This window comes from Drosophila rhopaloa, unplaced genomic scaffold (genome assembly GCF_018152115.1).
Source record: "Drosophila rhopaloa isolate 14029-0021.01 unplaced genomic scaffold, ASM1815211v1 contig_115, whole genome shotgun sequence".
In the NCBI taxonomy this organism is placed as follows: domain Eukaryota; kingdom Metazoa; phylum Arthropoda; class Insecta; order Diptera; family Drosophilidae; genus Drosophila; species Drosophila rhopaloa.
This window is the reverse complement of record NW_025334990.1, coordinates 536257-558332: the sequence shown is the minus strand read 5'-3', so window position 1 is coordinate 558332 and position 22076 is coordinate 536257. Positions and strand designations below refer to the sequence as shown.

Sequence of the window (22076 nt, the reverse complement as noted above, 5' to 3'; positions counted from 1 at the left end):
TTTCAACCAAGGAGGAAACTGGAGTTTCCTGGCGTTCTTTCATAATTGCAAAAACATTTTCACACGGGGTAATTATAGACTCGAGACAAAGACAACAATAAGCTGTAATTGCGAGCTTTCCCAGCGAAAGTTCTGCATAAATTTGGCATTGCTTTTTACGTGGTTAATTAGCAGCAGGGTGGCAGCCTTTAAAGCGCCAAACGCAACATAATTAAATATAAATTAAAACTAAAATTTAAATGCAATCATATAAATGTCATGGAAATCATTTCGATTTACCAACTCGACCGCAGCGGTCTGGCCACTGGTCAGCAATATAAAATGTCTTTCGTATCTGGCCATGCATGATCCTGTCGGTTGCAATTTGCAAATGATGCGCAATTTATTAATTATCTATGAAGCCCTTTTTAATAAACCGAATTACAAACGTGCACAAATGGCAAATTCGATAAAATTCATAAATGTTATGTTTATTAGTTTGCATGCCGGCAAAAAAAAGCAATTTGCATTTCATTTAGGATCGAGTTTGATAGTCGAGTGGTCGGCGTTCAAAACATTCAATCAACATAATGGCACTGAAAAAGTACTTTTCCCAACTCCAAAAATTAGCCACTTGAATCTGGCCAACAGCCCACACGTAAATACCACTTATCTGCGGTCAAAACTTTGTCACACTGCAACTCTGTCCATCAGATTGGGGAGGGCTCAGGGGTTATTTATTTCATATTTTAATTAGTTGACAAAGTATTTCAAAAACTTAAATAAACAGTAATGAATACTAATGGCCAATCTATTTGGCATACCTGATTCTGTCATGGAATGTAGTGCATAAAGAGCTATGATTAAATGGGTGTACTATTATGTAGAATGGTATTCCGTACCAGCTATTTACAAGTCCACAGCCGAACCCTCGCCGTCATCAAAGAGTTACCTTTTCAAACTTATGCATTTCATTTGGCTAAGCTATTCGCACTCCATTCCATAATCATTGCAGACACTTGGAGTTGTAAAAAATTCAACAAAAATTAAGTGTTTGCCCGCATTAGTTGGTAGTTTGGCCTGCACACGGAAAATCTGGATTTCCAACCCGAGCTCACGCACCTTTTCGCTCATTTTACGACCGAAATTTGGGGGGCAAAAAAAAAGACTGGAAGCGCGCCTAATGCGCATTGAATAAAGTACTAAAAAAATAATTTGCAACCTCTGGGGGGCCCATCGCATAAAGAAAGGTGAACGTCCAAAAGGGAAATCAGGGCGTCGGCAGGGGGTTCCCCTCTCGGCTTGTCGCTATTCAAAATTTTTATGTTTATTGCGTATACGCACCGTGTTCGAGAGTGCGTGTCGACGTTGGCGCATGTGTGTTAGTGTGTGTGTGTGTGCGTGGGCATGGGCGTGTGGGCATGGTTATTTTATACACACTTCCGGTGGCTGGTTCCCGGTTACCCGGCCCCGTGTTTAATGTTGTTTTGACGCCGCCATATTAACCGGAGGCGGGAATCCGGCTGGATCCGGTGAAAGGCAGGAAATGTGCGACGCCAGGTACTTTCTATGTAAATGGATACACGCATTTGTTACTCCTGCCCATGCCCCCCACCCCCGATAAACCCTTTTTTGTTTGCCAGCTTCCGTATCCCAAATATTTATGGTCCTGGGGCATATGTTTGGATCCAGCAATTTATTTAACCTTCAAATGCGTTACTCTTCCTTCCCCTTTTGCCACGGCTTTTGTGGCAGAGGTGTCGCCTTCTGCTGCCCGAAAATTTGCCTAGATTTGTTACGCATTATGGGCCAAGGCTTAGTGGCTGTTTCACATTCTGAACGGCGGACGGTTGGTAAATTTGTTTGGCCAACAAATCAATACGACCGTCGGATTGAGTTTCCGCCATCAATTCGTTAACACCATTTTGAATAGGAGAAAACTGTCTGCTTTTAAAGAGCAAGCTTTAACAAAGGTGTTGGGCCAACTTAACTTTTCATACGGCTTTTTTTCATCGCTTCGGATTTTCCTTATTTCCTTCGTCACTTTTATTTACGATATAAATTGCACAAAATGGTCACGCGACTGACCAAACAATAAAAGCGCCGGCATTAATCTTCTCTGGCCCTCGCGTATGGAAAATGGGGGCAGAATCGCAGGGGCGGGGAAGTGGTGGTGGGGGGTGTAGAGTCGAAAGGGGTAGGACAATGCACCCCTCTTTTTGTTGCCAATTTCCGGATGCAATGCTGCGAATTTCCGTCTGGAAACTTCACAACGATGGCGACGAAATTGCTTAAATGTAAATAAATCAGTGGTAAGAAAATGTTTCTGTGGTCAGGACCCATCCACGTCCACGTCCTCGTGCTCGTCCGCGTTCTCGTCCTCCTCCTCCTCCCCATCCTCGTCCGGATCTGGATCCTTGTCTGCTGTGTTGTAAGTGTTGGCTTATAAATCAGGCCACTGCAGTGACAGACAACACAACAGTGCAACTGTGCATTAATGGCGGCTTAAGTGTGTCGTAAGCTTCGACTGCGGCGAAAAAGAACTCGCTTAATTGCAGGGCATTTTCGTTTAATTTCGCACAACTCGCAGTAAAGTTTTATTAGCTCGTTGGGGCATAAATCAAGCGAGTCGCAGACCAAAAGTCGTTTGTCATTTCGAACAATCAATTAAAAGCAAATGTCGCATAAATACATGAATTCTTTTGTGACGAAACGATTCATCATTCATCATCGCGGAGCCGCGAAAGAGTAGTAAAAAAACTTTTTGTGTCGAAACTTTTAATTTAGGTAATAAAAGTCAGAGGAAAAAGCTAAAAACTGAATGGAAAATATGTGTAGTTTGGGGGTGGGGGAAGCTGATCGATCTAAGCAGGGCATTCGTAATACAAAAGTGTACACTTTGTCAGATAAAATCACCATGACAAAAGGTTTTATGAAATTAATATAGCCATGGCTTCTTAGAATTGAATTCATCTACATTTCATACCTTTTAATATCTTTCATTTCATGGAAAAACGGCAACGAGCATGCTGTCAAAGTCAAATGCATTGTTATTTGCTTTTGTTTATTTTTCGTTGCGACTATATTTCTATCATTGTGCTGCGCAGGCAGGGATATCGCATTCAAATTGATTTTTAATATTTATTTATGATTTAGAATAGAATTGAACGCCATTTTTCTATCAACGGCAATTCGAATTTCCGTCCGTTCGGTTTGGCTTTTGTGCCGCTTTATTACCGCCGCCAGATTGATGGCCTCCCGTGGATGGGAGGACCTAGGAGTGACTTGGCGGCAGCCACAGCTCCGAAATGAGCATAAGCAGGCGTTTAATTTATAATTTATGTGGTGCATTTTGATTAATTGATTTCAATCTGGTGGGTTAATGGCAGGCAGCCTTCTCACTGCGGTCTTGCGGCCTGACATGTGGTCCACTCCAATTTCGAACCTACTCATACCACGTCTTGAGGTTCAAATATTTGGGCTGCACATACATATGGATGCGTGTTTGTGTACCTTTGCTCAGCGTACCTTTGGCATATCTTGAAATCTAAACAGGTACTCCGGAACCGGGAGCCAGGAACCGGGAACCTGGCTCCTGGAAGCCCAAAATTTACAAGTCATCGACGGCGGCGACGATGCGGTCAAAATTTGCATAATTTGCCTTCCATGTAGGCCCTCCATAAATGCCGGTGACTATGATCTAACTCAGTGCGCTGGGCTCCTCGACTTCCTCGCTGTTTGCGTTGCTTAAGCGAAAACGGTGTTAAGTGCTTTCGCATACAAAATTTACATGGCCTGACAATTTTTGAGCGCTGTATCGGCCATGTTGCTGCTTCAGTAAGTTGATGTTGCTGCTGTTGCTGCTGCTGTTGTCGCCGTACTCAATGCAGATTGCCGCCTGTTTTTGTTATTGTTCCTCTGCGGTTGTGTCGCCCAGCTTGACTTCCGCTTCTCCCTTTGTTTGCTCACGCGGCCCGTCAATATTTGCCGTTTGCTACAAGGCAGGCCCGAGCACACAGGACACGCCGCCCTGTTGCCACGCCCCTGTGTTTGCAAACATCAGTTTGCTGCAACATTTGACTTGTCGATGGGCCTGCTAATGTTTGCTCCAGTTCCAAGTTCCTGCACAAAAAGGTGGAATCGAGTGGTGTCCGGGTCAGTGATCCTCCAGGGGAACCTGCAATCGCCATTTGCCCACCCCGCCTTGCAGTGCAATCAATTGACTTGGTCTTCCTGGTTTCATACATTTTATTAAATTTAACTTATTAACTTTAGCCTAATACTCAGTTAAATATTTTACATGCAGTTGCTTAGCCTTTTATTTTATTAATTTTATGCATTTCTCCTTACACTAGATTTTACTTTCCCAGGGATTTTCGGGCTTGTTCGGCAAACCTCTGTTTGAATTTTCCTTTTTCGTAGTTCGTTACGTATAAAATGCAAACTGGATTTGCTAATTTGAGTCGTTTATTAATCGTTCATTAGTTAGTTACCTTAGCGTTAGTGTTTCTTTAAATTCTTTATGATCTTTTAATTACAATTTGAACTATGCTAAGTTGGAGCTTACAGCTAGATGAATTTGATTTAGATGTTGTAAATGCCTTAGTTAAGCCTAGGTTACAAGCTAAATGGTAAGGGGAGCTAGGTTACTCAAACTAAGGTCAACAACAATTATGAATTCGTTTACTTAGCTAAAAGTTAATGTTTCTCTTTTGGCGCTTAAAGCTGTTGTTTAAAAATATATTAACAATTCAGTGTTTTCGATTTAATGTTAGTTATAATTATAGCTATAAGTGTTAATTGTATTCCGTAATTTACATGTCTTCTTAGGCCTAGTGGATTTCAATGCTGAGCTTCACTTTTGCTTCGAACAATTTACATGCACAGTTTATTGTTATCTTTTTACAGGGTTTTCCCTCCATTCGGTATCCTCGTATTATGATCTTTTCTTCGCTAAAAGAGTGCCAACTTAAGTAGCTCTTTCTCTGCTTTAAAATCAACTCTATTACTTTTTGCTGGCTCATCACATACAACTTATAGTCAATTTGTTTACCAATTATTCCCCGATTTTCCATAGTTCTTTCTTTTGATTTGCATTTCCTGTTTGCCTTTGACTTCAGATTAGTTGCCCATCCCGGCCGAGAACTTAGCGTCAGAAGCGAGTTCCGGATCCGATGCTGCGATCCTGTGCGATGAGGACATCCTCGCCGTTCAGCTGGTGGTGTATCTCCTCTGGCACGGTCTTCAGCAGCTGTGGCTTGCCCTGCAAAGGAATCGAGAGAAAAATGGGGACGAGGTGAGACGAAAATAACGAAAACCGTATTCAGCAATGGGAATACCCGCAGACAGCTCAGGGGCCAGAGGCACTAAATAGCGGTGCTTTAAAATTAATGAGCCGCACATTATTTGAGTACTCGCAGCTATTACAAATTCAAGTTTCCCACCACTCTGGCTGGAAAATGGTACCAGCAAAAACGGTGCGTATGCGTTATATTTAATTTTGGCAGAGTGGCAACCGAGGCAAGACAAAAACAAAAGTAAGAAACCAACAAGTCCCCCAGCCATTTGCTGTGTTTTGGCCAACTCCCTCGGGCCAACACGGCCAACAGTGTCAGTTTGGGCCGCCTTTGGGAGTCGAGCGGGAAAAACAAGGACCACATCAGTGACAAACAAAAGGAGCAGCTCAAGAAAAGGCAACACAAAAAGTGGCAGACAAGGCAGCAGAGGAATAAAACATCCTGAATTCAGTCACTGCTGTTGATGATGATGTTGTTCTGCTCCTTCGTTTCTTTTTTGTTTGTGCTCCTGGTGCTCTTCTTCTTATTTGGGTCATAATAATTGCAATCATTAGAGTCAAAAGTTGCCACACCGCAGTGTCCTTTTGGCATGAAATTGTTGTAAAAACGTAATTCTTTTTGTGGAACGAACATCAGCGGGGACAATGCAATGGCCGAAGCCGGTTGGCCTGCTGGCCTGATGTCCTTCTGGACCTCGACCAGGAGAAGGGCCAGGACGAACGCACTGCGCTGCGTCGGGAGTATACATAATGGCGTATTTATAAGGCAACCGACAGAGACAATGAATGGGAGGCACTGGCGGTGAGAGCGAGACAACCAGCAGCGGGTTTTTTTATTATCCTGCGGCACAGTCAGAGGTCATTTACCGCTCGGAACCCATTGAAAATGCCGGCAAAATTCTCCCTCTCCAGCTGAGTTTAAAGTTGTCCGTCTACAGAGGGATCAAAGGTTATGGATTACCAGAAAATTGCACTGTCACTGGGATGGGTTCGACTTTGAGTCATCTGTTGATCGATGACGCACTGGGTGGGCTAATCGATTGAACGCAGGGTAATGTAGGGGAAACTGCGATAGGGAACGCAACAAAAAGGGAGCTCTTCCAATCCAAAATGAAGTTGCTTAGGACTGTTCTCTTTCGGCGTTAAATATCTGAACTCGAGGGGTTTCCGCTCTTAATTTTCCGTATTTGAATACCCTTTCGGCGACTGCAATCACTTGAGCAGTTATCAGCCCAACCGCAAAAACCCATTTTCCGCCCCAGCGGCTGCCATTTATAAGGGAAAAACGAAAACAAAATTGGGCACAAAAGATGCCCCCGAAATGCGGGTGGTCGGGGGCCAAGATAAATGTTTCCTGCTGCCGCCTCGCCTCGAAAGGAGCGCTGCCAAAAATCCTTGCCCGAAAATCCACTTTGCATATTGATGCTTTCAACGTTTTGGACATTAGGCGAGTTGCCTTGACGACCGGTTCGCTATCAACAGGGACCAGCAGGAGCGTCCAGGAATTGGAGAGTACATCAAACTGACACTTACCACATCGCTGCCATAAAGGCTCATGCCCATGCCGACGATGCTTCCGTTTCCGCCATTGGTCGCTGTCATCTGCTGCTGCTGCTGTGGGGCAAGGGGAAGGGGACCCGGTCCCGGACCCGATGCCGCTGCTGAAGATGTTGCCACCAGGCCCATGCACGTCACCGGCTGCAGGAGGCCATCGCCGGTGGTCACCATGCTGTGGGTGAAGATGGGCGGCGGCGGCGTCGGCGAGAAGGTGGCCAATTGTGATGGATGCGACATGGTGACTCCGGTGATGGTGCTGTTCGTGCCAAACATCGGGCTCGTCGAGTACATGGGCATGGGATGATGTGCCAGATCGATCTGCGGTGTAGGTAGGTAGAGGAGTAGGTAATGAGGTTTTAGTCATGTGATGATTTATATGCTGCGAGTTAGTCACGACTTTTGGGAATGGCGATTGGGGGGTTGAAACAAAAGTAATTGATCGATAGGAAGAATAAACGATAATGGTGCATCTAAACATAGCAACTACTTACACCGCGGAACCTTGTACACAAATAATCAGTGACCCCACGTTGGGCGCCAATCATTAAATTGGATTATTGATTACGACTTTTCACAATTTCAAGCAATTACAATAAAAACAGAATCCAAAATGACAACGTGAAAAGCTAAAATAAATTGAAATTGATTTGAAACAAAAGATTTTGACATATTATTATGTCCCCCACGTTGGGCGCCAGTTACACTTATGGGTGATTCAAAAGGGTTTAAAATTACAACCTTAGATAGTGCGGAAAATTATGTTTATATCTTGGGAAGCTATTGTTGTTGATTTTCCGTGGTGTAATTTATGTTATAGTATAACTGACGAGTGTGCCAGTGGCCTGTTGGTTAATATGTGAGTGTGGTTGCCCACGCATATTGCAACCATCGCGGACTATGCGGTTTCACCGCTGCCACCCGCCCCGCGTGGCGATGTTGCTGATAGGATAGTTAACAACGCGCCCGGCGTTTATTTAGCCAACATGGTTGCCATGGCATACAAGAGGCTGCTATGTGGTGAACTACTACAATAATTGGCCCATGGGTGGGCCGTGTATTTGTGAGCTGGCTTAGTGTGCGTGTGTGTGCAGAATGTTTATATGCTTATTTCCGTAATTAACGTGTGTGCCTGGGCGAGGCATATCGACGTTGTTTTCTTAATGGGCTCAACGAGATTTTAATGAAATTAATTTTTACCGCCATGTAAATTAAAATTGGTGGGCTGGCTGACAACAAGCAATATGCTCTAATATAAGACAAGTTAGGCTTATATTTATTATAAGTATAAGCTGTTAACATATAATGTCTACAGTTTAATAAAAATTTGTAGGCTAGCCAATATGACCAAAACTTAGCCAGTAAGCAGAAAATGTCATAAAGAATCAAATTAAAATAATGGTCCCAACAATAACAGTCAAACTCAGTGCTGAATTCAATGGCCAGCATTTTTGCTTTTAGAAAAAAATAAGTCGAGAGCCAACTGCATGTCGTGTAAAACTTTTCGATAAATGACAGCAAAACCAAACAATGTCATTAGGTGAAATGGTTGCCAGGACTTTGCTCGTATGGTGGCATTAATTGTTGTTTTTACAACGACCGATTTCCCTCCAACACGAGTGGTGTTTAAGTGCATTTGCTGTCTGTCCAGCCTGAATCCATATCGATTCGCCTACACTTGGTCATAACTCAAGTCCTTTCAATTATTAAGAGGAATGAAAGCCAGTTGGATAAACAAAGCGAACGACTCTCGACTTGAACAAAGTCCCGATGGGAGTGTTCCACAAAATCGGAACATAACTTGTCTGCCATGGCCAGACAAATTCGAAATATGCTTTCCTGATAGGGGTGGCTGTGAAAACGCTTCTCTCCACTCCCACATCTATCATGTTTATACCTTTCCCCAGTCGGATTCTTGGCAAATCTGCGCTCAGCTGCTCTAGGTACTCAATTTCTTGGCCAAATTACATGAGATTCTTCTTCGGCTTTCAGCGAGGGTATTTCTTGGTCATTATTCGATATCTGTCGGCTTCTCTGCGTCTCCTTAAACCCGATTTGCGTAAACTGAGTTTTCAGCACTCTGTTTGCTTGCAGCTCGATTTGTTTGTGCAACGGTGCGTATGTGTAATACTCGGAATTGCTCTCCGATGGAAGATAAATATTTTTCAAGAAAGCACTGCATATTTTTTGTATGGGCTACAAGTTTCGGACATCGGTTTATTGATTTGGTCAGTTCTTATTGATGCAGGATGATTATTTATTTTTGTAGTTCCCAAGTTGTATTATTAAGACGATTTTTTTTGGCTTCGTTTTTTCTGTTGGTATAATTGGGTCTTGTCGCAAATCACAAAGAAAATGTGTGAAATAAATTAAGTTTATTTTAAAAAACCAATAAGTAACTAAGTAAATGACAAAATCATAACAATCTCTCGGATTCGATTCTAAACCCGCGTCGCATAGCCTTGAACGTAGAGATTGGCTGCGCCACCCACATTGTCGACCACGGCCCCTGCCACATAGCTGCTCCCGGAAGCTGTGGCCGCCTGCAAGTCGGCCAGAATCTCGTCGTCCATCATCACATTTACCTGCGAGTAGATGTTCGGCTCCGCCCGCTTAAGTTCCGCCTGCCTGCCCGGCCGTCCCAAGGTCGCGCTGCAATAGGGGGCCATCCGCTGAACGCTCACCGTACCGCCCACCAGAGGAGCGGTCAGTTCGCTGTAGCTGAGCTCAGTCTGAGGAGGGAGAAAATAAAGGAAGAAAAGGTTGATAATCTCAAGAAGTAGTAAGGAAAGTTTTGTATTTATCAATTAATCTGAGGTAATTTATCAAAACTCTTACCCCCACAGTTTTAGAATAGTCTAAAGAAATATATATGTGTTTGGAACTTCAAGAAGTATTAGTGAACATTTCATATTTATCAAATAAATTTAGAACTCCAACTTAGACTCTTTGAATGCCTATTCCCAATGGGGTTTGCTTTATTAAACCCAGTTTTAATTCCGGAATTAGTTAGTCTAAAAGATGTGTCTTTGTCTTGTTACCTTTAAAGCTTTCTGTTAACAAAAAACAAAAGGTTTTAAGGTCTTTGGAGTGTAGCTGCAATTTTAAAATCGGATTTCTATACTACACAGGATTTCTCTGGCTTAACTCGCTGCTAGATGTTTTAGTGCGTTTAGATATTATATTATGGTCTGTAATTCTTGACCATTAAAATGGTATGTTTAAAATCAATGTAAATCAAATTTATTGAAAAAGTGTTTAAGCACAATATGGTATTTTTTGTTGAAGAAACAAATTTAGCTACCGTATTGCTTTCGTATGGAATAACTATCGAGTTAATGTTAAGCGAGGAGGGCTGAAGGTGGCATCCTTAAGGGTTTTGATTGCGTGAGCAGGTTAAAGCTGTTATTTACAACAATTCGCGAGTCGTTCTGCCTGCTTTATGTCTGCTGTTGGTCTGTTTGTTTAGGCCAGACACCGCCCACTTGCGACGCCTGTTTGTAATGTGTCTGCTGCTGTTGGCCCTGCCCTTAACAGCCATTCCCCACTCCGCCTTTCCTCCGGCGAGGCACACACTTGGTCGTTTATTGCATTTCGAGCTAGCTGGCAGCTAGTGAAGAGGAGCAGGAGAAGGAGCAGGAGCAGTGGGGATCGGAGCAGGATGCGCACATCCTTAGCGGTTGCTGCTCCGCAGTCTCGACTCGCCTCGCGATGGGTTCGCCTACAACTTATTTTTATTAAATTCGCAAATGGAAAATTTATATTGCTGCAGCTGCTGCGGCTGCCCTCGGTTCTCGGTTCTCGATTCTCGCTTACTGGCTCTACTCCTCCGAAAGGGGCGTGGCTGGCACAGAGAAATTTCTACTTAAATGATTTTCAAATTATGTTGGTTTCTTCGCTTCTCTTACAACTGCAGATGATGCTGTTCCATTCCCATCTAAGCTATTGTTGTTTTCATATATTCCGCTCGCGACCTTCAGGAGTTTTTCAAAGAAAAGATTCCCTTTGGAAAGTTGGCAAAGTTTTTGTAATTCTTCAGTGACAGAGTTTGATAGTTGTCGAGCGAGTTCTAAATTGCATTTGTTTAAGCTTCAACGGCTTTTAGTTTGTAAAATTGCCCTGTATAATTCTTATATTTCATTTATATGTTTACATTATTGTTAATGTTAAATGGTTTTCAATGAAATTCCCTCATTAACACTTAAATGGAATAAATTCCCTACTAATAGAGTGTGTAGGATAGTTTACTTTAAGAGGCTTCCGTCTGATTTACATCAACTGCTTTATCATCATCCCAAGAGGCAGAGGCAACAAACTGCTGGCCATAAAAACCACTTAACCCGAAATATGTGGACGGCTGCTGCGAAGGGAAACAATAGGGGTCTACCACCTGTCCATGGGTCGTAAATTAAGACTCTGGCGGCGGCATCTCCGGCATATTGTAAAAGGTTTAGGGCGCACCACTGTCCGGCAGTGTAAGAAGTGGATTAGGGTGTCCGGGGTGTCCATAACTCACCTTCTGTTGCGGCTGCTGCTGGAGCTGCTGCTGTTGATTGGCATAAGCGCCCATTTTGCTGACGGGGATGAGCGTATTATACTGGATGTAGGGGCCGTGGCCGGGGGGCGGGGCTGTCTTCTTGTCCACCACGGCGTACGTGGGCATCAGGTGATCATAGGTGCCGGAGGTAATCACGGCGTTCTGCTCGGCCATCGCCGCCGTGGCGTAAGCGCGGCCATGACCCTTTGTCGTCCACTCGTCGTCCAGGTCGTGTCCGTCTGGAAATGGGATTGGGGGCACTAGGGATTAGCTCGGCGGCCGTGACAGTCGAGGCCACCTGTGGAAACTCACCCAACCCACCTTGCGGTATGATGTCCGGATTCTTGTCGATGCTGTCCAGGCTGCTCGTCACATGGCACGTCTCCCGGCCGATGCGGTGCATATCCTGCACTGATTGCCCGCCATTGTGGCCCAGTGTGCCGATGACCAGGCTGCCATTGTTGTTGCTCGTCAGCAGGCCCAGGCTCCCGTTCCCGTTGGCCGTCGTGCCGCCCACTCCGCCGCCTCCTCCGACCCCGCTGCCGTTGCCGGTGGTGCCGCCCACGCCCACGCCGCCGACGCCGCTGCCCGGATGCGAGTAATTATTCCGATCGCGCCCCGACGAGCCGCGCACACGCACCACAATCACAATGATGAGGGCCACCAGGAACACGCTGCCCACGATGCCGGCCAGAATGCCGAGGAATGGCCGGATGTCCTCGATGACGGGCGCATAGGCCAGCGAGAGGTCTGCGAGAGAATGGGCGGAAAGTAAAAAAGGGGAAGCCGGAAAGAGACCAGAGATTGGGGGATAAGCATGTGCCTTTGCATTTACGTATTCCTGCTGCTACACAGAGAGAAACTATGCTGGCAAGGTAACAAAATTTGAGTATTTCTCTAAGCAGTCTCTTAACAGTAAGCAATATACAAAATATATCGCGAATATTAAAGGCAATTTTGTAAAATACATATAAGCGTTTAATAATCGATGCTACTGAAAGTATTACTTATTATTTTCCCTCCTTTACGGTATTATTTTACTGAGAAGTAATAATGAAATAAATAATTTAAAACCTTTTTTTAAGCTTGCATAGAAGATTTTGAGCTTACTTTAGAATACATTTTTTTTTCTTTGCACTCTTTGATTTATAAAATATTTTAGTTTTAAAAAGTAAAAATGGAAAACTATATAGGAACCAATAATTAATACAAAATATAGACCTAATGTTTTGCTCTGTGTACACACTCTTATCCCTTTCCTTCTTTCTGTGAGACTGCATTGTTTTATGAGCTGCTAACTACGTTCCGTTCTTGGTCCAGTCTTCGTCCTTTGGCTGTTAATGCTGTTGTTGTTGTTGTTGTCGTCGGTGGCAGTTCCTGTCGCACGTGCCTTGAATTTAGTGCCGCTTTAATGAGCTGCATGTGTGTGGGTGCATATGTACGTGTACTTGTGCATATCTGCGAGTTGTAATACGCCCCGTTGCCCCGCCGGGGTTGCTAATTTGGGTCTCAGTCCTTGTCGGCATGTCGGGAATTTTTAGTAACCCAACATACAAAAGGGAACAGGAAAATAAAACCATTCGGCATCCGGATTTATTTGTGCTGCTTTATGAGGACTTGGTGGGGTGAAATTGTTAAAGTGAATTTATGAAGCTACAAAACCGAAATAATTGAAAATCAAAATTAGTCACATCAAAAGTCAAAACTAAAATATTTGTATAACAAACTGTTAGAAACAAAACAAAGCCCAAATAAATATTTAAAAGTAAACACACAAATAATAACTAAAGCTACATAAAATATACATGAACAGGAAATAATTCAAATTATAAATTTCGCCTAAAACTAAGTAATTAAATAATAACATTGAATAAATAACAAATCAGATAAAAACAAGACCATGTTAGGTGCTATAAAATTAGAGCAGTGTTACAGGTTAAACAAGATAAACCAATTAAATTAATAGAAAATTATAGAAAAGGAGAGTCCACCGCTACCTTCTTGCTGGTCAACGTCTTTGCCCTCGTCGTGGCTAATTGCCCTGCCCAAGTTCAGAAACTCGTCCTCATCGCAAACGCAGTCGCTGGTCGTGGTTGCTGTCGTTTTTGCTTTGGGATAGGCAGGCCTAAATCCTTGAAAGGACTTAGTGAATGTTATGGTAACTAAAAGAAAGCGTGCAATTGAAATAAGGCGCCAGAAAGAAAAGAACACAGAAGGGAAACAAACCATGTTAGCAGAACTTAAAGCAAATTAAAAGACAAATGAAGCAGCTGTAAATGCAGGCCCTCGCCAATTAATTTATAGGCAGAGCACAAGGACTCGGGCCAGGACATGCATGAAATTGCAAACGCACAGAGAGAAGGAGATGGAGAAGGAGCTGGATCTGAAGCTGAAGCTGGGGAGACAGGACAGCCCGCATCAGTCGAGCCATCCGTGGGATTCATTTCTGGGGACTCCCCTGTGATTAAACTCACCCGTCTGCTTCTCCGGATCCTTCAGCGTGTAGACCTGCAAAATGGTGGCGTTGCTACGGCCCTTGCTGTTGTGGGCGATGAGGAAGACATTGTAGCCCATGCCCGGCATCAGACCGCTCACCTCAAAGTACGGTCGCCTGTAACGAAGTTGAATCGATATTTGAATGTCCAAATCAAGAACGGCAAAACCGCAAAAAAGGCCAGAGCAAAGAGCAGGACAAATGGGTTTCGCAGAAGGAGCAGCAGCTGCAGGCTGGATATTCACATGGATATTCACATGGACATGGCCGTGCGTTTTCTGTTCGATGCCACGGCTCGTTGGGCTTGTTGTAATGCAGAAGTCACACGGCGTGTGATTCTGATTGCTCCGTGTCCATTCCGGTTTCTCCTGCTCCGGCACTCCAGTCCGTGTCCGTACTCACTTTGATTTAGAAATTTTGGGATTGCGCGTCGTTCCGTTCATGTGAACCTCCATTATAAAGTCCTGCTGCAGGCCGCCGTCGAAGCCCTCTATGCATTCGATTTGGAAGCCCGTCGAAGTCTGGTTGAGCACCGTGCAATTCAGCAGCGGATCCGGCTCGCCTGTGAGCACGCAGAAGGACAGAGACAGAGGGACATTTATTATTCCGGCTCAGAGGCAGATCATGCAACAAATTGCTCCGACCCCGAGCATTTGTCTACAGCTTTCGCATCTACATATTTCGCCGGGTAGCTGCCAAATCAATAAGCCAACTCGCAGCGCAAGTTTGACTAATCTAGCAGCCAGCAAAGCAAAACGGCAAAGTGCCAAAGTCATCGACAAATCAGCACAGCGGGACTTTGCCAGACCCAAAACAAAACATAAACAAAAACCGCTTTAAGCCAAGCTCTTTCCCACGAATAGAAATTCAGCTGATGGAGCTACCGATACCGTGTAGATGTATTTTTATCTATTCATTTTTAAATATTTGTTACTGCCAAAAACACTTTTTACCCGAGGTGCTATCAAAATATCATTCAACCAAGTCATATCTGAACATTATTTACTTATCGCTTTCAACTAGCCGGGACTAGATTTTCCCATCACCTCAGTATAGAAAGCATTTAAGATTAATAGTAGTTGATATTTAATTAATATTTAATAAACAAATAAATTTTAATTTATGTACAGTACTTCTTTAGAATATTAACACCTTCGACCTAACATTGAGTGTCAGGCTTACTCCTTTATTTATTTTATTGATAAATAATAAGAAATTAACCCTTCATCGAATATCTCACTGTTTAAGAAATTAAATGCCTGCATATTTATAAAGAATAATTATTTTCTTTATTATTAACATTACTTTCTGTACATATAGTTTAAGTCGAAATCTCATCTAGACCTGTATGAAACTCACATGCCCTCAAAACAAGGCCCGAAATGAAGCCAAAGGCTGTCGGCAACCGAGCCCCCAGTGGCTCCAAATAGCCCCACACAGCCCCACTGACAGGTGAATCACCTACTTCCACCCAGCTCCCCCCTCCCCAGTGTTACTACTCACCTGCCGGGACTATTGTGTATACGCAGGGTTCACTTTGATCGCCAATTTCGTTGGTGGCCCAGCAGAGCAGCGTTCCGTAGTCCTGGCAATGCAAAGAAGAAATCGCAAACAGGCGAATGAGTGCGGGTGTCGGAATCGGGGTGCAGGTGGTGCATGTGGGGCAGGTGGTGCAGGTGGGGCAGGGATATGGGACCGGGTTGAGTGACAATGCATTTCGTTGCCTTAATTTATGCATGCACTGCGGCGAAGGCGATGCCGTTGGCAACACACCTTTCCGACCTTAATTGAAAATTCAAAACCGCAACTCGTTTGGAAAATTATGTGCTGGCCCCTCAAGGGCGTGCCACGGACTGATTTATATGACCTCCAGGAGCGCCGGGGGGCAGTGGAATCGGAGTGGGAAGGGGAATGGAAATGGGCACTCCAGTACTTACATTCTCCGTCATGGGCGTGTAGTGTGCAATGCTGCGACCCCTATCAACGGCCACCTGCGAGGCGGGTATGTCCACCGTTTCGCCCTGGGTCGCATTGAATTTCCAAACGTAGCTCGCCTCCGCGGGATTGGCATCGATTTCGCAGGCCACCTTGACGGTTTCATGGCGGCCCGAGCTGTAAGAGATCCTTTGGCGAGGTCGACATACGGGCGCAACTGCAAGGAGACAAAGACCAGGGAATCGAGATGAATTGAATTGAATTGAATCGAGTGGCCAAGGCATCTGCATAATTAAAGGAAAACATTGGCCCAACTTGAGCTTGATTCTCGTTCAATAAGAACTTTTTACTCGACAAGAAACTCCTGCATATTCACATTAAATATTTAAAGAAATGCTGGCCTCGTTTGTGGTTGCATTGTTGCTGCTTAATTGATTTATTTGTCTGATTTACGGGAAAAATTCAATTTGTCTGTGGCAGGATAAGTCGCACACAGGGACTCGTCCTGCTGAGTCCTGCTGTAATTGCATTGTGTAACGTGTTAGTTACAAATTGCAATCAAAAGATCCAATTCCTTTTAATTAAGCTGTTATGTAAATTAACACACTGGAGCTAAGGCCAAGGACCGACTTGGGGAATTACTCACATCGGATGTCCAGCTGGACGGGGTTGCTCTCGCCGTCGCCCTCCCGGTTGCTGCCCACACAGGTGTAGATGCCACTCCTCGCCCGACTGGCGTTCTGGAGCACCAGGCTCTGGTTGGACACGGCAATGCCGGCGGCGGGATTGTTGGACAGAATCTCACCCTGAAATCGAAAGCAGAAAGTGAAACGCAAATTGAAAATTTCAAAGTCCGCCCCTTCGTGTGGCGTAATAATTTATTGAATCGAATTCAATTTACCGATAAATGCTAAATTGAAATAAATTTAATTTCTCAAAGCTAATAACACTTTTATGTTGCGTTACATTGCGCATACGCCCCGCAGGCTGGGAGGCGGAACGGCTGATTGAAGGCCCGCTGGCTGCATAAATTAGGCCCGGGCTGCATAAATTGTTAAGTGCTCTCACAGCCCGGTAATTCAATAATAAATTGTGTGCGCTTCTATGTGAGCGTAGTGAATTCCATTCTTTGCCCTTTGGCAGCCCTAAAATATGCAACAATTATGCGCTCCATCTCGGCCGGAGTTTTGGCTCTTGATCCATTGCGCCCGAGGCTAATGTATGTATGGCATATAATGAAAATAATAATAATAATATTGCCGCTATATGTGCGTGTTCCTCTTAAACGAATCGAGCCGTCCTGCTCCTCAAAGTGCCCCAAGTCGCAATAAATTAGCCGCGAGTTGGCGAAGGCAGCGGGGTGTTAAATGTGCTCGCCGGAGTGAAATCTAAAATGCATGTAAAACGGCATCTGTCTGTCACTTACATTGTGCCGCCAGCTAACTTTGTATATCCACGGATTCGATTTGATGTTGCACTCGAAGAACACATCGATGCCCTCGCGCAGAGTGGAGTTCAGCGAATTGGTTCCCAGCTCCAGACTCACCACCGGAATGTCTGCGGATGAAAAGGCCGTCAAATTGGATAGAACTCGTTAGGTGGGGGGCATTGGCATCAGTATCAACTTCAGCTACAGCGTCAGGAAAAGGAAAAACAGGCTTTGCTGCCATGGCATCGGGGAAGCTAATTACTTTAAATCGCCTGCCCAGACAAATAATAAAGCTGGCAAGCAAATAAAATGCCAGAAGCATCGGGCAAAGGTGTAATTACTGTGTAAGCCGCACAAATTAGCCAATTTAAGTTGTTCAAATGCTCAGCTCCCCTGCCACCCAGAACTCTCTCTCTCTCTCCTTTTTTTTAACTTGTTTGTTTATTATTATACTTTTTCTGTTGGCCAGCTTGGCAATTAGGCCTTTGAAATGCTGTTTTGCTGCTTTGGAGGAGGGGTAGCCACCGGGTAACTGAGCAACATTTTAACTTGATTAATTCAAAATTGGTTCGCGAATGCGAATCAATTAAGCTTATTAAGCAATCTATCAAATTGGGCAAAGAGTGCCCCCGCCACAAGGCTTCGTTGCGCCGCGAATGAACCAGATATTTCAATCGAATCGGGCTGGGAACAAAAAAGAGGAACAAAAAGAGGAAAAGTTAAAAGGTAAGCAATAAAACCGCACTCCCAAGGCAAACAGGAAGCACCCACGCCCTCCCCCTTTTTTGAGGCGGCAGAGGTGGGGCTGCGGTGGTTTTTGCCATTTAAATTTTGTGCAAACAGGTCGAAAACTGTAAGAGCGTAAAGATGACTTTGCAGGCGGCGTTGGCGGCGCTGCTTGCGGTGCTTGTGGCGGGTTAAAAAGTTTCGCAAGTTTTGTGCCAAACTTTCACCGGCCGCCGCTGGAAATTAATTTGCCAAAACTTGCGCAGCCGGGGAGAATCGAAGAAAAATATGGAGTCGCGGTGGTGGGTTGGCGGGGTGGGGGGTCCAGTGCAGCGATTTCTTACACAGTTTTTAAAGCCGCTCGCCGACTTTGTGCTTTCGGTTTCATTAAAAACTTTGGGCAGCCGAATTAAATATTAAGCAGGCCTTTTAGCCAAACAGAACTCACGATAGATGTCCAACTTCCAGCCGTCCTCCATCCCGGACTCGGGTATCATGCTCTGCTCCGCCCGACAGGACAGGAACTTGCCGCGGTCATCGATGGTGGGCGTGAACGTCAGCACCGAGGTGGTCATGTTTCCATCCGGATTGGCCTAAATAACAGGGAAGGGGGCAAACAGTTAGCGGGTGAGTGGGCAAGACAAGACAAAGGAAACGGAAAAGGAAAAGGGTTGGCACGTCCTTCGGCGCAGATAGGGGGTGCTTTTAATTGAGGCCCTCGCTACGTGACTGCCGTTCGAGCAACTTCAATTACCACAAAGCATGTGTACGACTCTCGGTGGGGGAGGAAATTGTACTCTGGGGCAGCCATTAACAAGGATGACAGGCATTTCAAATTTGCATGTTTATAAACATTTCGCACGGGGTAGCAGTCGGGTGGTTCCGACGACAGGTTATACGTCAAAAGTCAATCATTGAATCAATTGCTGTGTTAATAAAACTTTCAGAATGATTTTCTTTATTTTATATTTTTGAATTAATGCTTCACTTTTTATACCCTTGCAGAGGGTATTATAATTTTGGTCAAAAGTGTGCAACGCAGTGAAGGAGACATCTCCGACCCTATAAAGTATATATATTCTTGATCAGGATCACCTCCTGAGTTGATATAGCCATGTCCGTCTGTCCGTCTGTCCGTCTGTCCGTCTGTCCGTCTGTCCGTCTGTCTGTTTCTACGCAAACTAGTCTCTCAGTTTTAAAGCTATCGGATTGAAACTTTGCACACACCCTTCTTTCCTTTGCACGCAGTATATAAGTCGGAACGGCCGGGATCGGCCGACTATATCCTATAGCTGCCATATAACTGATTGATCGGAAATGCCATAACTTTGGTGTTTGTAAAGTTAGAAAGTTGGGATTTTCTATGGGTTTTATATTTGGCCAATCAATCCGACCTACCAAATTTCATAAGGATCGGCCGACTATATCCTATAGCTGCCATATAACTGATTGATCGGAAATGCCATAACTTTGGTGTTTGTAAAGTTAGAAAATTGGGATTTTCTATGGATTTTATTTTTGGCCAATCAATCCGACCTACCAAATTTCATAAGGATCGGCCGACTATATCCTATAGCTGCCATATAACTGATTGATCGGTAATGCCATAACTTTGGTGTTTGTAAAGTTAGGAAGTTGGGATTTTCTATGGATTTTATTTTTGGCCAATCAATCCGACCTACCAAATTTCATAAGGATCGGCCGACTATATCCTATAGCTGCCATATAACTGATTGATCGGAAATGCCATAACTTTGGTGTTTGTAAAGTTAGAAAATTGGGATTTTCTATGGATTTTATTTTTGGCCAATCAATCCGACCTACCAAATTTCATAAGGATCGGCCGACTATATCCTATAGCTGCCATATAACTGATTGATCGGAAATGCCATAACTTTGGTGTTTGTAAAGTTAGGAAGTTGGGATTTTCTATGGATTTTATTTTTGGCCAATCAATCCGACCTACCAAATTTCATAAGGATCGGCCGACTATATCCTATAGCTGCCATATAACTGAACGATTGGAAATGCCATAACTTTGTTGTTGTTAAAGTTAGGAAGTTCGGATTTTTTATGAGTATTAAGAATGCATCATATGAATAATTTTGGAGAATATAATTTACAGAGTATTCTGCAAGGGTATATCAACTTCGGCTCCGCCCGAAGTTAGCTTTCCTTTCTTGTTTATTGCTTTAATTTGTTTAAAACAATAAAAAGTAATAATCCCTTGGGTTTAAAGATCTTAGTAAAAGAAATACTAAAATAAAATAGAGGTTATACCACTTTCAAAACAAAAAGTTCTTAAAGCGGTTGCATGATTCGACCCACAAATTGCAATCAGCTCATCCAAACGATAGAAACTTCTATTGTAATTTTAGCTTGGCTATTCCCAAACAATCATTTACAGGACCCCCGCTAGTCGGGCTTTGTTCAGCTGCCCTTCGTTTCCACTTACAATCTCATGAGTATTCTTCATGGGGGTACTGCCCTTCCACCAGGTAATCGTCGGTGCTGGACGTGCTCCGATGACAACGCAGCTGAGCTGATAAGAATTCCCCGCCGACAGTGGTCGATTCTCCCCCTGCAGCTTTACAATCAAGGGGCGCACTGTGGAGGCGATAGAATTTAATTAGTTAGGCCGGGGCTCAGATCAGAATGCAGGGGGGGGGGGGGGGGGGTTGAGTTGAGCATTCTCGATTCTCGGGCGGAACTCACGGTTCATGTCGAGGACGACGCTGCTGATAATTGGCGTTGTCAAATTATTGTTCTCCGCCCGGCACGTTAGCTGCATGTGGAGATTGCGGCGCTCCAGTCGCTGGAGGGACAGCACGTTGCCCACCCGCCGCTCGGACAGGGCATGGCCCACACTGGCGTCCTTGTAGACGGTGTTGCCGTGCAGCCAGGTGACCCTCGGCTGGGGGCGACCTGCGGATGGAGGAAAAGAATTATCAGAGTTGTGGCGAGAGGGGGGAGGGGTGTGTGTGTGTTGTGTGCAACTGATATGTTTGCCGTACGGCTTAGACTTGGAGTTGTCTCTGCGTTTAGCTGGCAGCGTTTTAGCCGGTCTTCTGTTTGTTTATGTGCTCACAAGTGCAAGGAGTGGATGAGTGTCTTTCTGTGGCTATATATGGGTATCCCATATATGGGTAGCTACGGTGGTAGGTGTAGTGGGTGTGGGGCTGCGTGTGTGTACAAGTGCCTTTCGCTGTTTCATTTGTTGTCTTGTTTGGCTTTTAGCAATTTTCAAGTGCTCTCAATGCAATTTGTGTGGGCATTGTGTGTGCTGGAGCTCCTCGATTGTGTCTGCACATTGGTCTGGATTCGTTTGGTTTGGTTTGCAACTCGAGCTCCAGTTCGAGTTCGTGTTCGTGCAGTCGACAGCCGGGTGGAAATTAAATAAAATGTGAAAATCTTTCGCCTGCATTTTCACGCTCATCACTTTTAATTGTCAGACACAAGCAGCAGCGTCAACACTTTTGCGAGCACACACTGAAAGGGGGGGAGGGGGTTGAACAAGGACTTACCGCCGATGGCCACGCACGTGATGTTGATGCCGGAGCCCTCGTTGTAGGGACCCAGCGTGCGATCCTCGATGGTGATACCCTTGCTGTCCAATATAAGCACTGATTCGGGCGGAACTGCAAGTGGGGAACGGCATTTAAGTATTGAATTTTGTTAATAGAAATCGAGGACCGAAGAAAGCATGACACCTAACCACTTTCTGAAACCCTTTTCTGACTGTCAACTTAGCGGGCTCCTTAAAAGCCCGACTGTCAGGGCTTTAAAGAGCTGCTTACGCTGTTGCCACTTTCAAAGTTTAAAAATAAAAGACGGAGAAAAGAAATGCTTGAACAGGTGCAGTCAAAGTTCAGCGAAGAGTTCCTCTTTTTCCCTGGCGAGTTTCAATTTCTTTTTACCTATTTCTACTCTGCTCTTCCGCCTTTCATTGTTTTGACTGCTCTACACTGGTCTTTTTAACGGGGCTTTCCTTATTATTTTTGGTTATGTGGGTGGGCACTTGGCCAACTATTTTGAGCCGGACCCCAACCCGATTACCATCGCTTTGCTGCAAATTTGCTTGGTCTGATCAAGTCCTTGGAATTTCCTGCCCCTTCCGCGCATTAGC

At 44.6% G+C, this 22076-nt stretch overlaps 1 protein-coding gene across 8 annotated transcripts in view; it reads right to left on the bottom strand.

The window, feature by feature from the left end:
• Window positions 1-4221: 4221 nt before the first annotated feature.
• The window catches only part of LOC108043645 (nephrin), a 60098-nt gene continuing 42243 nt past the window's right edge, over window positions 4222-22076 (bottom strand). For 3 of the 8 annotated variants that reach the window (XM_044461491.1, XM_044461499.1, XM_044461492.1), the window contains 16 exons: window positions 21475-21588; window positions 20666-20875; window positions 20406-20557; window positions 18399-18543; window positions 17222-17352; window positions 16442-16601; window positions 15798-16012; window positions 15364-15445; window positions 14263-14422; window positions 13841-13977; window positions 13364-13528; window positions 11679-12116; window positions 11346-11605; window positions 9415-9561; window positions 6809-7150; window positions 4222-5242 (listed from right to left, as the gene is read on the bottom strand). In XM_044461491.1, the coding sequence (XP_044317426.1) occupies window positions 5132-5242; window positions 6809-7150; window positions 9415-9561; window positions 11346-11605; window positions 11679-12116; window positions 13364-13528; window positions 13841-13977; window positions 14263-14422; window positions 15364-15445; window positions 15798-16012; window positions 16442-16601; window positions 17222-17352; window positions 18399-18543; window positions 20406-20557; window positions 20666-20875; window positions 21475-21588 (2969 nt within the window). In that variant the 3' untranslated portion in view covers window positions 4222-5131. Of the gene's footprint in view, window positions 5243-6808; window positions 7151-9276; window positions 9562-11345; window positions 11606-11678; window positions 12117-12689; window positions 13020-13363; window positions 13529-13840; window positions 13978-14262; window positions 14423-15363; window positions 15446-15797; window positions 16013-16441; window positions 16602-17221; window positions 17353-18398; window positions 18544-20405; window positions 20558-20665; window positions 20876-21474; window positions 21589-22076 lie in introns of those variants that run through there. The other 5 variants (XM_044461510.1, XM_044461496.1, XM_044461505.1 and 2 more) reach the window with 5 other exon arrangements.